Here is a 16,229-nt window from a genome sequence, read left to right on the forward strand (position 1 = left end):
CAGGCGGCAGGGAAAATGCCGCTCAGGCGCGGTGAGGGGGTCCTTGCTGTAACTGAGGCCGCTGAGGTATTTAGACTTTCCAATAAATACTTTCCGGGTATGCCGGCGGCTCGGGGTCCCGCGGCAGCTTTCCCACTCGGGTGCTCGGGATCAGCGCTCGCCCCGACGCCCAAACACGCCGCTCTTCTCTCCTAAGTGGTTCGTGTGGAAGCGCGGAGACACGCCCGCGAGCGGGGCGCGCACGGCGGGGACGCACGCGGCTCCGAGTCCGGCGGCCCGACAACGTGGGCCGGACGCGCTCCCGGCCCAGAGGGGTCCTGGGGGGGGCCGCTCCACGCGCTGTGTTCCCCTCCCCGCCCGGGGCAGAGACAAAGCAGGTACAGAAAAGAAACACACTGTTTATTGTTCATCTGAAATATCACATGCATTTTTTTTAAAAATTAAAACTCTTTATTTAAACGTTTCGATAGCATCTTACCAATTTGGTGGCAGCGAAAGCAGCTCTACCAATGACAAATATTTTGAAAAGCATTTACAAAAATACATTGCACAAAGTCCTATCTCTCATCTTTAAAAATAAATTAATATTCAAAATATTTCCACCCCATCTCCCAAATTTAGTTTTATATAGGAAATTTTGATTTATATATGTATCCTGTAATATATGAAACATCTGTATACGCTTTACCCAACTTAACTGCATAGGCATTAGTTTCAGTTCTAACAAGAGTGAAAAAAATGCTAGTTATGTAGTTTTTGTATATCTGAGGACTGTTGTGCAATATACATAAAACTCTTCAGAAAACCAGTCAGCACCATCATTTTATCTTTTTCTGAAAATACAACATTTATGGTACACCAAAAGACTGTCTTAACCCAATAAAACTTAAATAATTTTTAAGGTAAAACATCTGTAACACTTTAAGTGCCTTGCAGATATCTCATTTATAAAGTCTGCTCAGTAAAACAGTCTAAATATTAAATACTAATTATAACCAAAGCAAGTCTCACAGGAATTGAGAGAGAATGGCCAACAGCTGTAATTAAAAGGCAAATCCCAACCAGAGCCAGTACAAAGTGCTGCTGTAAGAAAACCTAATCACCAAATGTCCTGGTTTCATGAATTTGCCACACTGGACAATCTCCTTTAATAACCATCAGTGGAATAAAAGCATAAGCCCCTGAAAGACTTGGAGCATGTTAGTGTTTGCTTTTCCAGAAAAATTCAAAACAAAACCTGAACATATCCAAAAGATTGGATTTCTTGGTTCCTATTCATAGTGTGAAGTAAAACTGTGGGGAAAATCTAATGGGATGAGCCCAGTGGAGACCTGAGAACTCTATTTACATGTTTGTGTAGATCCAGACCATCCCCTTTCGAAGCAGACCCACTTCAACCTGCAAAGGGAAACTCTCCAGGGTTCCTGAACGGATGTTCACACGCCAAGACCTGACGGAAAATCGTTCTCAGAAGTGGGAGCAAGCTAGGCGGGAGAACCCGTGTTCATTACTTCCCCACCTGGTGACTTGAAAGAACTACTGGTGCCGAAGAGAGGAGAATCTCACCCTAAAGAAAGAGAGTTCAGAACTCTGAACTTTGGTGACACTGTTCTTCCCTGAAAGAAACGTGTGCTGGGTTGAACACATTATCTGCCCCAGAAGGTCCTTTAAAAGGGCCAGTGAAGGCCGCTGTCAAGGCTTCAAGAACACTCCAAACCTTTTAACTTCCTTTGCTTTGTTCCTGATGTCAAGCAAATACAAAGAATTTTATGTTCAAAAACAAATCCCCCAGGCCAAAAGTAAGTGTCTTTGTGAACCATACATTCAAATGAATTTCCACAGAGACCACCTGTAGCTAGCGGGTCTCTGAGCCCAAGCAGTCAACATGCAGTGTTTCCTGTGGACAGAACAGCAAGCTGGGTGTCAGCATTTATCGCTTCCACGCCTGTCCTGCTGGCAATCAGTGCGTTTATTTCAGGGGTGACATTATCCTGCTCTCTGTATGCCCGTGTCCATGAAGGATTCCAGTGTTCCAGGCTGTCCCAGTATATACAAAATGTACAAGAACAGTGAGTAGTCTCTTTACTTGGTGGGCTCTCCATGAACTCTGAACCGGTAAAGACATGTGTATTCGGGATGGCCCCAGTTAGAAAAAATCCGAAGTTCCACTATTTGGAAAGCTCTTTCTGGTCTTTTCTGCAATTGAGGAGGGGAAAAAAAACAAAACACACTTATTTCATATTACTACCACCAAGCCCAATCACTTCCCCAGGTAAGAGATTTGAGATTAAACAGCCAAGTTGGAGATTAAGCTTTTTTTTTTTTTTTTTTTTTTTTTTTTTGCGGTACGCAGGCCTCTCACTGTTGTGGCCTCTTCCACTGTGGAGCACAGGCTCCGGATGCGCAAGCTCAGCGGCCATGGCTCACGGGCCCAGCCGCTCCGCAGCATGTGGGATCATCCCGGACCGGGGCACAAACCCGCGTCCCCTGCATCGGCAGGCGGACGCCCAACCACTGCGCCACCAGGGAAGCCCGAGATTAAGCTTTGAACGTGAACTATATCATTTATCACAGGACACAAAATTCAGGTGTAACTCTTGAAAACTCATCACCTGTGACACATTTATGCAGAACAAATTACACACTAAAAAGACTCATTCGGGAACAGAAAAGCTAGGAAGCTCAGATCCACTTTCTCAGAAGTTGGCCCGCACACCCTGTGGGCATTTTTGTGAGTTGGCAGGTCCTGTGGACGCAGGCAGCAGTGGGGAGACCAGGGAGCCTGAAGCCTGTGTGAAGCACAGGGATCCTTACCGGGGCAGGGAACATCTGTAGTGACTCCCCTTCTTGATCGTAGGTAAACTGTCCCAGGAGCTGCCCTTCTTCTTGATACTCATTTTCTAATCCCTGAAACAAAACCATCTAGTCACTAAATAAAGGAAAAACGTTTAGTGAGGTACCTGGGAGAGGGAAATGACTGTTTCATTAAAGTAAGGCCCTCTGTGTGCTGGGCATTTTATTCAGGACTTCTCGCAGATCACAAAGCCCGTGAGGTAGGCATTATTCCTCCCGTTATACAGATCAGGAAAACTGAAGCTGGGAGAGGGCAAGCTAACAGGGAGCAGAATACACTCGACACCCACGCGGCCCACTGTAGCCCTCGACGCTCGCAAGTGGAAACCCAGGGGCACGTGATGAGCCCGGGGAAAGGAGAGCAGGTCAGCAGAGTGTGGGGCCCCAAGGAGGTCAATTCACACAGCCAAGAAGAGGAGGCCGGGCGCCGGGGGGCTGGGGGATAGGAGCCAGTGTTTAACAGGGACAGAGTCTCAGTCCGGGGAGGTGACGGTGGTGACGGCTGCACGACAGTGTGGATGTACCTGATGCCCGTGAACTGCACGCACACTTGAAAACGGTTAAGATGCTAAGTTTCATGTTCTGTGTATTTTCCCACAATAAAAAAGTAACCAGTAGGAAGTACAGGTGACTAATTTGAATGTCTGTTTCATAAAGGGAAAGGACTTCCTAGGTACAAAAACGCTATGGAAGGAATTACAGGTAATGAGCAGGTGTAACTAAACACAAAACTAAGACTGACAGTGGGAACTCTATCTGTAACAGAAAAACACATGATTAATATTTTTATATTAAAAAGCTCAAATATTCATAAGGAAACTAAGATACCAAAAGATAAATGAACAGAAACAAAACCAGAATCTACAAAAAAGGAAACATGCATGTGTATTACAAAGAAATGTAGATTAAAATAAGATCTATCAAATTAGAGATTTAGAAAAAAGACTCAGTTAGAAAGGGAACTACAAGATAAGGAACGCTTCTCATACTAACAATGCGTACGGTGTGATGAACCAAAGGCCCCCTTCAAACCCCTGAAACATAATGCCACCTGAGTGTCTAGCCTGAAGGACCATCAAAAAGTGAAGAGGCTTATCCTGACACGTGGGGAGTTGAAATAGTCAACAACGGTGAACTGGGGACGTGGACAAGGGCACTCTGTGCTGCTCTTTAAAGAAGTGTGTGAAGATCACTTCACACCCTGTGCGTGAGCAGGGCAAGGGGTCGAGCGTGGGTGACGGGTGGTGATGCTCTAATGTATTCAGATGTCAGATGCTGCTGCTGTCTCTACACCTGAAACTGGTACAATAAAGTTCACTGCCATGGACAAATACTTAACGGTCAATTTGTTTCTTTAAGGCAGGAAGTGAAATTATATGAATAGTATTGTCTCAACTGCACTTCTTTTTCTTTTTTCTTTTTTTTTGCGGTACGTGGGCCTCTCACTGTTGTGGCCTCTCCCGTTGCGGAGCACAGGCTCCGGACACGCAGGCGCAGCGGCCGTGGCTCACGGGCACAGCCTCTCCGCGGCACGTGGGATCTTCCCGGACCGGGGCACGAAGCCGTGTCCCCTGCATCGGCAGGCGGATTCTCAACCACTGCGCCACCAGGGAAGCCCTGCACTTATTTTTCGGCACGCGAGATCTTAGTTCCCCAAACAGGGATTGAACCCGTGCCCCCCTGCAGTGGAAGCGCGGAGTCTTATCCACTGGACGGCCAGGGAAGTCCCTCAACTGCACTTTTTAAGGGAAAATACCAGTGTTAATGGTGACTTCTGTAGGTGCTGGGATTCTGGATGTTCTTTTCCCAACGTCCTCATTCGGTTCTGTACCCTCAGCCTCACGGTGTTGTCAGGACAGACTTCACGACTGAGCAGAGGAGAGGCCAGTCCTCCCACAGCCGGGCTGTTGTCGTCCCCCTGCACCCCAAGCCCCCCTCCCTGGGGAAGCCCTGGAACGTCTCCCTCCACATTTATTGGCTACTCAGAGGTCAGTGGGCAGAGGTCAGGACAGTGACACCGGTAAGATACTCAAGTCCCCAGCCGTCGCAGGGCTCGTCTCCAGCGAGAGTCCCAGACGGGGTGAGGAGGGGCCGCCCCGGAACCGGGTGCACTCACATAGACCGCGAAGTCCTTGGGGGCGCTGGTGATGTTCCCCGTGGGCGACAGAGTCTTTGGTATGTGCTCTAGGGTGAAGGCGGTCGGGTGGATCTTCATCGACAGCCTCACCACGAGGTACCCCTGGGAGCCTTTGAACGCCCAGCAGTTCCCTGGATAGATGTCAGGCTGGGGAAAAGGCAAACACTAAAACTCAATAGCTGAACAAGCTCTTAACCACTTGAAAAACAGAAGCAGTAAGAGAAAAAACTGGTTAACATTGGGGGGAAAAAAATGGAATTTTTGCTGGTAAGAAATGGTCGTGAGCAAATTTAAAAGACGAAGTGAGGCAAGGCATTTGTGACTTAATCCCAAAGGGCCCCTGTGTGCAGTGTGAGGCGAGTGCCGAGTCAGCCAGAACCTTAAAGAGAAAGCGCGGCACACACATCTCAGAGAAACACAGCTCTCGGCGCTCCTCAGACAGGAAAAGATGCACCGCCCTACAGAAAACAAGAAATTACGAAGTTAAATGACGTGGTGCCACCGTGTCTCATCTCACAGATTGCCAATAACCCTGAACCGAACGGAATCCGCTGTGCGCGCCATGAGGACGCGCGCTCTCGCGCACTGACACCACTGCCAAGGGAAGCGGCGCTGGGCAAGACCGAGCATCGGTGTGCGTGGCTACCCTGACTGGAGAGCCACCTCCCGCCGAGCGCGTGCGGGCACAGGCACAAGATGCAGAGGCAGCGCACACTCGTCGTGACAGCACTTTTAACAGCAACAGAGGAGCCACGAGCCCACGTCAGGGCTTGGTCTAGTCGGCAGAGCCGCGTGTCTTCGGAGGCCAGGACGATGTGGGCCCCTACTCCCCGTGCGTCTCCTGCCCCTCCAAACACGCCACTGCCCACCTGCATGAGGGGCTCGGGCCCTTGGCACAGCCCTCCCGCCTGCAGAGGCTGCCGGGCTTCTCTGGGCGAGCCAGCCGCGCCCCTCAGGCAGGCCTGGGTCCGAGCCGCAGCGGGGGGCCGGTCCCGGATCCCGCAGACTCTGGCTCCCCGTGGGCAGCCCCTCACCGATGACACTCACAGTCCCTCAGTCCCAACTTCCCCGTCCAGGGCGCCCTGCGGTTCTCCCGAGAGGATGTTCTCAGCAGGCCCGCCTCCACTTGCCCCTTCACGTCCACCCAGCACCTAGGTACTGGCCGCCACTTAAGCCCCAGACCCAACCTGCAGCCCAGGGACCAGGCTGTGGGCCTGGGTGGCCTGCTGCGGGACGTCGAGACTCTGGAGCCCTTCGACCTCTGGGACGGCCCTGCAGCTTGGGGCCAGGCGTGGCGGGGTCAGTCCAAGCAGCTCAGACGACAAAAGCCAAGCCGGGCAGTCCCCAAGGACAAGACGGCCACTAGGGCGGGACTGGAGGACCCGAAACGTGAGGTTCACTGACCCTGACTGGATGCTCAACTCAACTCCCGACTCTGAGATTGGACTTGTGCTTTTTAAGTGAGAGACGGCTACTGTGTGGATGGTTCACACGGAGGGAGTTACTAGAACTTGCTTCAAAAACTGTCATTAACGTAAGGTAGCTCGTTAGCGCCGAGGTCCGGTGAACGTCTCTGAGCGCTGGAGCGCTCTGTCCCTCAGTCCTGCGTGGGCACAGCCTGGGCGGTGAAAGGAGGCCCTGCAGCAGCGGGGCGCCCAGCGCCTCTGCAGACAGCACCGGAGGACGGGGCCCTGCGGTCCCCCGAGCAGCCGTGGGTGCAACACGCAGAGAGGGAGAGGGACTCCTCCTGACGCCACCTGCGCGTGCCCACCTGTTCCACCTCCTGAAACACTGAGGAAGCACAACACACAACCTCCTCGTGGGAGGCCCTCCAGCTCCGACGGTGAGCGACACCCCAGAGACATGGGTGAAGCCAGACACAGGACAGGATAGGTGGCCTCGCCTGCACCAATCAAACACAAGCAGAACCAGCAGATGGCATCGGAAGTCACCTTCGAGGTGAGAGGGGCAATAGGGGACCTAGAGGTGCTGGGACTGTGCTCCTGGGTCCACAGACGCGTCCGCTTGATGCACATCCCCTGAGCTGTAGACTGAGGATCCGCACACTCCAGCTTCCACCTCAACAAGAAGCTAAACAAGCATACCCCTAAAACGGTCTCAGCCGCCGCCATGACTGTGCTGGAGGCCTCGACACGCGCACGCCGATCCGGACACCTGCTCACCTGGATGGCCACGCGGGGCGACTGGGAGAAGTACCAGAGCGGGACGCCGAACAGGCTGATGAGCGCGGTCTTGGTCTCATACGTCTCAGAGCAGCGGGTACTCAAGATGCTCCCACCTACAGCAGAGTTGAAATGTGTCTCAGCATCTTATCCTACTGTTTCGGAAGCAACCTCACTACCCACCTGTAGGGATTTATTTGAAATGTTCTAAAAATTCTCATGTTTCTAACTCATATAAAGAATCTTCTACTTGAAGATCAGCTCCATTCTTAATCTTACTTTTTCCAAATTCAGTGTCAACAGTTCACAACTGCTTTAAGACACACAGTCCCTACCGCCAACCAGAGACTCAAAATACTGGGCTGCCCGCCTGCCACTATAGGGACAATGACCCTGAGTGAACTTTTGTTCACGTTTTAAAATAAAGAATAACGAATTCAACCAGGCACCAGTTACCTGTCAGGTTTTCAGAGGACCTACTTAATAGGCCAAAGTGATAAAATATTACGACGATTACCAACTGCTGGGGTAATAGGAAGTTGCTAACAAGGACAGGGTTTCTATTTGGAAATAAACAGAAATGTCCTGGGGCTTCTTTGGTGGCACAGTGGTTAAGAATCTGCCTGCCAATGCAGAGGACACGGGGTCGAACCCTGGTCCGGGAAGATCCCACATGCGGTGGAACAACTAAGCCCGTGTGCCACAACTACTGAGCCTGCGTGCCACAACTACTGAAGCCTGTGCGCCTAGAGCCCGTGCTCCGCAACAAGAGAAGCCACCACAATGAGAAGCCCGCGCACTGCAACAAAGAGTAGCCCCCGCTCGCCACAACTAGAGAAAGCCCACGTGCGGCAACGAAGACCCAACGCAGCCAAAAATAAATTAATTAAATAAATTTTTAAAAAAATATCCTGGAATTAGATAGTGGTGACTGTTGTACAACATAATAAATATACTAAAAGCCATGAAACTGTACACTTGAAAATGGTGCAGTTTGTTATGTGAATTATACCTCAATAATAATAACAAAGAGTGTTAAAAAAAAAAAGTCCACTTTGCCCTTCAACAGGAAATAGGACAGACAGGATGCTGGTGCCAAAAGCAGGCCAAAACAACTTGGTGTGGGAAGAAACATCAACTAAAATAAATTAAAGAGGAAAACAAATAAGTGAGTAATAAAACTAAAAAGCCCTGAGCAGTCTGTATTCTAAGAGCCAACGGGCCCTAACGTGGCTGCACATCACAAGCCCTCAGCACACCTGCAGACGCAGCCGCAGCCCCTTTTAGAGCTTCTCACCTGATAACGGGGGAGGGGACTGGGTGGGACGGAATTTTAAACAAGAAAACAATGTGATTTTGACACAGCTGATCAGCAGGTCCAAACTTCTGAACCACTGAATTATTTTTAAAATATCTTATTCTCATTCTAAAAATGTGTCTTCTTAACTACAGTGACTCACTTTTTTCACTTAAAAAGAGCCACTGTCTGTTTCGTTCAGTAACAGAACGTTCCGTTAAGCCTTGTCAGGATTATCAGAATTCTGAATTAATAACATACCAACCTGTGAGGGCCCATCACGCCTCTAAGAAAAAATGACAACTACTGGCCCTACTGTTAAATCGTCATTTGATGTCTCCGAATTGCGAAAATGACTGCTTCAGAAATGACTGAAATTACAAAACTAAAATCACTTAATATTCTGAAACAGCCATTCTAAACAAAATATACACAAAGAGCAGGAGCAGCCTTACTGACTTCTGACACTGGAAGAACTTGGCAGTATCCACCGAGCGGCAGCGTCCTGCACTGTGTGCTCGGCGCCCGCGCGAGGGTGAGTGATGGGGACGGGCCACAGCTCCCGCGAGGCTGGTCGGAGCCCCATCGCCTGATGCCCTGAACGGCTGGGGCACGTAACTGACACTCACCGTGGGTTGACATCCCCACCCCTCCCACAAGGCCTCACCCTTTATTACTGAAGTGTTATCAAGAACCTTCTTTCCTCCGAGAGACCGTATTAGTCAACCAGCCCTCATCTGCAATTCCTAAGTTTTAAAAATTTAGAAAACCAAGATTTTCTCTAACATGTACGGTGGCAAAATGCTCCCTGAACTGACATGACGTCATCCCCGTTTTCACAGACGTGTTCCCGTGTGTGATCCGGGTGTGCTGTCCCGGACACCACTGAGGGATGGTGACAGAAGTCCACGGACACGATGCTTCACTAAGCCAAGTCTGGTTTATCCAATACACCTGGTCCAGGGCCTGTGCCATGTCCACGCAGCACTTCCAGACTCAGCGGACCACTTCGAGGAACCAGAATAGCACCCCCATCCTTCTCTCTAGTCATTCAGCTTGACCCATGCTGCTCTAGGGGCAATTTCTTTTTAATGGACTTCTGTACTTAAACCCACACACTTTACAACACACGAGATCATAAGTGAATAATCAATAATTCTGTGGTGGTAAACTCTCATATGGCCAGAAAAACCTAAAAGCTACTGAAATGCCCCCAAATAGAGATTTCGCTGATGTGTGTCATCTCACAGGCTCACCCCCACAGCTGACGCGTGAGCTGCAAGCACAGCCACCAGAGTTCCTGGGGGAACCTGGCTGTGCTCTGAAGCAGAACACTAGGGGCTCGCCTAGAAGAATGCTCTCTCTCAGATCTCTGAGAGTTCTAACAAGCTCCCTACTGCTGGGCGTGGGGCAGGTAACAGCCTCTCGAGCGGCTCCCGCTGACAGTAGCACTTTTGGGTCAGGGGTCTGGCACTCACCCCCGGACTCCAGGGCGAAGTCCACCATGCCAGTCTTGTCCTGGGAGTACAGCCTCAGGGCGCTGTTCACGATGGCACGCGCTTGCTGGGCAGTGGAGGCGCACACGGAGATGACCCCAGAAATGAAGGACATGTTTTCAGTTAACTCTATTTGGGGACAACGGGCACGGGGGCTGTCTCAGCAATCCCAAACTTCAGTCCTGCTCTCAACTGCGGGGACCCCGGCTCAGACCCAGGCAAGAAAGTCTCAGAGCCAGAACCCCCAGTGCCATAAAAAGTGGACAAAGCAAGGACTAGCATTAGAGATGGTAACTTGGGACTGTATTATGGGAAATTTTTGTGTAATTCCAGAAGGTATGTGGCCACCCAGGGAGACCAAGTCTTTGGGACAAGAAGATTAATAAAGTATAAAGTACTCCTAAGAAGTAGTTTGATAATAACAACAGCTGAAGCTTACCCTTCCCAGCACCCTGCATGGCGCTAAGCACTTTTTATATCATAATCACATCCCTAGAAGACCATTCATAGAACAAAACATCAAAATCTGCTAGCTTGGGACTTCGCTGGTGGTCCAGTGGGGAAGACTCCACGCTCCCCAGGCAGGGGGCCCGGGTTTGATCCCTGGTCAGGGAACTAGATCCCACATGCCACAACTAAAGATCCCGTGTGCTGCAACTAAGACGAGGTGCAGCCAAATAAATAAATATATTTTTTTAAAAATCTGCTAGCTTAATACCTAGATGATCAGTTTCACTACCAGGTGAATTTTAAACAATTCTCGTCGTCTACTTACCGCTTCTGTTATTCCAGAAACGCCCGCTCCACTCACAGCAGATACTACAGTTTCAGAAGTTGGCATCTGTTTTGTCACTGAAATGTGGCGGGTAATGTTCTTCAATATCTGCAGCTCTAAATCTCGCAATAATATCTGCAAGTTATCCTTGTTTACAAATCGAGCCGACAGTTTCTGGAGCAGCCACTCGAGAGAAGATTCATGCTGATCTCCGGAGAACATGAGCCTGAGAGTCTCTCTGACTTGGGTGTCCACCTAGTAAAATCATTGGTGAATGTAACACGGATCTACTGTTTTAGCTAAATCATTTCAACTCTTCACTCTGTCACCTTAGATACACTGGAAAGATCACACAGCAGTTCAAAATCCATAATGGAAACTTGACACAGTTTTTTCCCTTCACACGAAACTTAAGAACCCTCCAAAGATGCTGAAATACATTCAGGGGAACAGGGATAGAGGAGAGCACAGCCTGGGTGCCCTGGGTGCCCACGGGACTGCAGGAGAGGGGCCCTGCCTCAGGTGAGGTGCAGATGACAGGGCCCCTCGTCTTCAAACTCAGCCTGAGAAGGAAACAGTCATACACACAACTGAAAATGTAACTTTACGCAGGCTGGATGAGTCCAAGTGCGTTATTTCTACACACACACCGTTATGTGTAGAAGCCCCACAGAGAGAGGAAGACGGGGCAGAAGCACCAGGAAAAGCATTGTGACAAAGCGAGCACATCGACCTCCTCACTTGCAGGCTCTGGAATGTTCCACCGTACAGGTCAGCCGCTACCCTGACTCGCGCACTTGGGCCACCTCAGCGCTACTGTCACAACACTGCATACTCGTCCGTGGCCCCTGCGCTGGCGCGTTCACCTCTGCACCCAGAGTCCCAAGAGCATGGCTGCTCGTCTCAAAGACTGTGTGTCTCTGTGACCCGTGACCATCTCAAGATCTTCCCCCCAAAAGGCTGCAGGCATTCACAGTCCCCCAGCCATGAGGACACCTGTGTCCCGAGCCAGGCCCGGAGGAGACTGTCACCACCTCGCCATCCTGAGGACTGAGGAGCAGTCATTCACATGACCTGCAAACCCATTCAGGGAGACGGGCTGCCTGCCACGCTAGGCCGCATCTCTGCTGCGCTGCCCCATCGATCTCAGTAGCTCCCTGCACCGCAGACTGTCACCCTGGGCCTGTGAGACCTCCTCCCCACCAACCGTCCGCCTTTGACTTAGGATGACCCATGCCACTCCAATGTCCGTGTTTTCATTTTCAAGTAGCTATAAATGTCTAGATTTCTTCTTCTGCACATGGATACAGAGGCCCGAAGCAATGTCCGTGACGTGAGGATGTGATATGAAACTGCAGCGTGACTCTACTTTGGTGAGAAGATATACAAACGGCGCTGCCCCCAATAAAGGTGAGCCCTTGGCCACGCGTGCGTGAAGAAAGGAAAGACATCTCCTGTCACCGGAGAGGCGGGAACTCGAGGGGAGCTGAATTTTAATTATTTTGTTCAAAATGGTTAAACACTTCAAATCTAGTAAAATAAAATTTTTAAAGAAAGTTGCAATTAACTTAATAAAGATATCAACTCAAGTGTTTTTATTTTCTATGATAAAACGTAAAAGCTGAGGAAACTTACTCTCTCATACACTGTATCCACCTTCTCACAGCTGGTTTTCAAATGCCGCCAACCGGACAGGTCTGCTTTCAGGCGCGCCAGCTCCCGCGCCAGCTGCTGGACCACGGCAAGCAGGCGCGGCTCCTCGTCAGCTCTGCGGGGTGGGGGGGCGACGACAGGACAGGTCAGTGCTGCCAACAGCACACTCAGGAGAAATGACCTGCCATGTTCCCCAGGCAGGTCAGCTGTGAACACACCACCCGGCCCCTCAGCAGCACAGAAGTTTCAAGCCAAGGCTCCAGAGACCGTTCCCACCTCAATGTCCGCACACGCACAGACACGCACACCTGCCCGGGCGGGGGCCAAACCTGCCGTGAGCAGCGGTTATGCTTCTCTGGGTGGTGGTGGGGACTCTCATATACTATTTAATATTTAAACCTGTACCTATCGCCTTAAAATTCTGAAAAAGACTTCAGAAATGTGACAATGTTTACTGATAATCACTATAAAACTAAATACGAATTTTTCATGCTACTGGAAGAGAAAACTAAAAACATATGGCTTCAGGGCTTTAACAATTCTCTTTTAATGTAGGTATTATACATTATGAAGTATTATAATATTATTTTTATAGTTGTTTATAGGTAGTTATAGTTGTTGAGATACCAACAGTTCATATCTCAGAAGAGTATACTCCGGGGTAAACACTGCAGGAGCCACACGACTTCAGTCAAAAGGCGTTTTGATATGTAAAGGCTCTAAAGGAAAGTTAAAGGTGCGTTAACACTCACACCCATCCTGAGAGGAGGGGGGGTGAGGTCTCAAATCACACAGTAAGACCCAGAGGAACACACAGGAGCTACAGCGGGAAGACGAGAGGTTAAAGCTCATCATCTGCTCTCTCCCGCGTGGAGCACTGAGTTGGTGAGTGGAGTGGCTGGAGTAGCAAAAGGGTAACAGTGTCCTATTCAGACAACGGGGTGGAGAGAACCCAGGTGACAAAACCAAGGGTGTGAAAACGGTGAGCGGCTCTGAGACAGGAAGAAGCTCCATGCTGCCAGGGGACTTCAGGGAAGCTGACAAGTGTGCGGAAGAAAAGCAACCAGGCTACGAGGGACCAAACGCCACCCCCCTGAAACTGCTGAGGGACCAGGGCTGTTTAGCAACAAAGAACGGGCTCAGGAGGCCCAGCCTTGGTGAGAGCCTCACAGCTCAGAAGGCGCGTGTCTGGCCTCCTCGAGGGGCTGCCGAGCAGGGGACCAGGGTTAAACTGTGATGCCCGCAGAGCCAGCAGAGGTCCAGCAAGAAGCTCACTCCACGCTGTGCCATGAACTCACGGCCCGTTCCTCGTACCCTGAGGACCCTCCCGGCACATCTGGGCAGGGAGTCTCCCCAGAGCAAAGCCGGGGGCCCCCGCTGTCTTTGGTGCTGCGTGGAGGTGGATGGTAACAAGCTCCCTGACCCCTCCTCCATCCTCAGGTGCCCTGAAGGGTCTCCCAGAAAGACAACAGTTGGGACTGTTACCACCAACACAGCCCAGTCATCCCAGGCGCAAACAGTGCCCCCGGCTAAGGATGGCACAGCCCCACGTGACAGAGAGGGGCACAGAAGACAGGAGAGGAATTTATCTGAAATTATCCTACCTAACTGTTCTTAGCGCAGTCTGTTCTAATTCCTTCTGGATGGCCTAAAATGTAGGAGAAACAAGCCGTTTAAATACACAAGTTACATACCAACTTTCCATAAAATCATATACTTGACTACATACATATAAACAGAAATAGAAATACACATATTTATCTAGGATTCACCCCCCCCCCCGGTAATTTAAAGCCCAGACCTGCCTCTTGGCAGGGCTCTAGGTGCGTGGGCTTCAGTAGTTGTGGCACACGGGCTCTAGAACGCAGGTTCAGTAGTTGTGGCGCACAGGCTTAGCTGCTCCGTGGCATGTGGGATCTCCCCAGACCGGGGCACGAACCCGTGTCCCCTGCATCGGCAGGCAGACTCTCAACCACTGCACCACCAGGGAAGCCCTCAAAGCAGACTTTTAAAAGACGACACACAACGTATGGAGAGGTGCACAGGTCATACAAAAAAGCAGCTTGACGGATTTTCAAAATAAGCAGCTCCTGTAACCAGGACGCAGGCCAGGAAGCCAGATGCCGCCGCCATCTCTGGTAAGTGCTTTCAACATGGCAGGACAAGGAGGAGGATGGCAGATTTACACACAAAGGCACGACTTATTAACACAGCCTGTTCACAGGCGCGGGCGGCCACCGCCCCACGCGAGCCGAGGCCCAGCGGCCATGTAGGCCGTAACTCGACAGAGGCGGGCGACACGGACAGGACCAACGCCAGCTCCCTCACGGAGGCGCGCTTCCTCCTCAGGCACCCTGGAAACATCTAATCAACGGATGGACTGAACTGCCCACCTCTGACACTGTCAGCAACGCAGCGGCCAGTCCTGAGCTCCCGAGGGCTGTGCGTCTCCACTGAGGCCCATCAGGGGATGCAGGCCACCCACTCGGCGCCCCCAGTCCTCGTCCATGTCCATGCAGGTGCGCGTCTCCTCCCTCCGCCTGCCCGACACCTGACAAGACTAGACTTTCTGACCAGAAAATCCCTCTGTCAGAAGGTTCAGGGTGAACCTCTGCTCCCTTGTCCACAGACACTGTCGTCCTGTGGAGGCTGGGTGACAGCGAAGAGAACCGCGCCCAGCTGGGAGCCAGTGAGCTGGACACACAAAACATTAAAGCAACACAATGGGTACTTCCCTGGTGGCACAGTGGTTAAGAATCCTCCTGCCAGTACAGGGGACACGGGTTCAAGCCCTGGTCTGGGAAGATCCCACATGCCGCGGAGCAGCTAAGCCTGTGCGCCACAACTACTGAGCCTGCGCTCTAGAGCCCGCAAGCCACAACTACTGAGCCCGTGTGCCACAACTACTGAAGCCCACGCACCTAGGGCCCGTGCTCCGCAACAGGAGAAGCCACTGCAGTGAGAAGCCCGTGCACCGCAACGAAAAGTAGCCCCCGCTCACCGCAGCTACAGAAAGCCCACGCACAGCAATGAAGAGCCAACACAGCCAAAAATAAAAATAAATAGAAAAATTTTTTTTAAATTTAAAAAAGAAATACTTCCCTTCCGTTTTGTAAAGGATGGCAGCAAACACCCTAAAAGCAGCACTTTAGAGGCTGGGGACCGTGAGCACGGTACCCGCAGCTGACGCTTATCAAGGAAGTCTCAGCGCTGGGGCCACGAGTGCAAGGCCAAGAGAGTGAATACCTCAGATCTTTCCCTCAGCTCCCCAAGAATATCTTCCAGGCTGGAGATGCGCAGTTCATGTTCTTGGCGGAGAGTCACGTGGTCGGTCTTGAAAAGGAAAATGAATGAACAAATGGTAGAGAAAGTTAGGCAACAAATAAGCCCAACCCCGGCCAGTCAGGCCGCGCTGTTTCTACACAGCACAACAACAGCCAGAGACTGCGGTCACAGCTGGGCACAGCATCCCATGGGGGTGACCTCAGTGACGTCCTCATCTCTGCCTCTGAAACCTGCCCTAAGATAAAAGGCACAAACAACTTCTCTAGTCACAGGAGAATATTCGTTAAGAAGACTGGTAATTATCAAAAACACCTGCATGGACAGCAGAGCAATTACCGCTCGTGCAACACACACTCCCCAGGCACCCGCTGTACCCAGAGACTTACACCACAGCCACCAAGGGCCCACTCACTCCCTCTTGATCTTTCATATTCGTACAAAATGTGTGACAGCTCAACGGTCATCAGAACCGGTGCGAGAGCCCTCAGAACAGTGCTGATCAGGGGATGAAAGCTCAGATCAGGCGGCCAAGCAGGCTCAGGGACACAAG

At 50.9% G+C, this 16,229-nt stretch overlaps 1 protein-coding gene across 24 annotated transcripts in view; it reads right to left on the reverse strand.

Annotated features, from left to right (window-relative positions):
* Positions 1-378: 378 nt before the first annotated feature.
* The window catches only part of SUN1 (Sad1 and UNC84 domain containing 1), a 53,308-nt gene continuing 37,457 nt past the window's right edge, over positions 379-16,229 (reverse strand). For 23 of the 24 annotated variants that reach the window (XM_067012881.1, XM_067012868.1, XM_059038518.2 and 20 more), the window contains 9 exons: positions 15,641-15,727; positions 13,999-14,042; positions 12,377-12,509; positions 10,742-10,996; positions 9,949-10,033; positions 7,174-7,289; positions 4,970-5,137; positions 2,815-2,907; positions 379-2,196 (listed from right to left, as the gene is read on the reverse strand). In XM_067012881.1, the coding sequence (XP_066868982.1) occupies positions 2,083-2,196; positions 2,815-2,907; positions 4,970-5,137; positions 7,174-7,289; positions 9,949-10,033; positions 10,742-10,996; positions 12,377-12,509; positions 13,999-14,042; positions 15,641-15,727 (1,095 nt within the window). In that variant the 3' untranslated portion in view covers positions 379-2,082. The remainder of the gene's footprint in view (positions 2,197-2,814; positions 2,908-4,969; positions 5,138-7,173; positions 7,290-9,948; positions 10,034-10,741; positions 10,997-12,376; positions 12,510-13,998; positions 14,043-15,640; positions 15,728-16,229) is intronic. The other variant, XM_067012885.1, reaches the window with a different exon arrangement.

This window comes from Kogia breviceps, chromosome 14, assembly GCF_026419965.1.
Source record: "Kogia breviceps isolate mKogBre1 chromosome 14, mKogBre1 haplotype 1, whole genome shotgun sequence".
In the NCBI taxonomy this organism is placed as follows: domain Eukaryota; kingdom Metazoa; phylum Chordata; class Mammalia; order Artiodactyla; family Physeteridae; genus Kogia; species Kogia breviceps.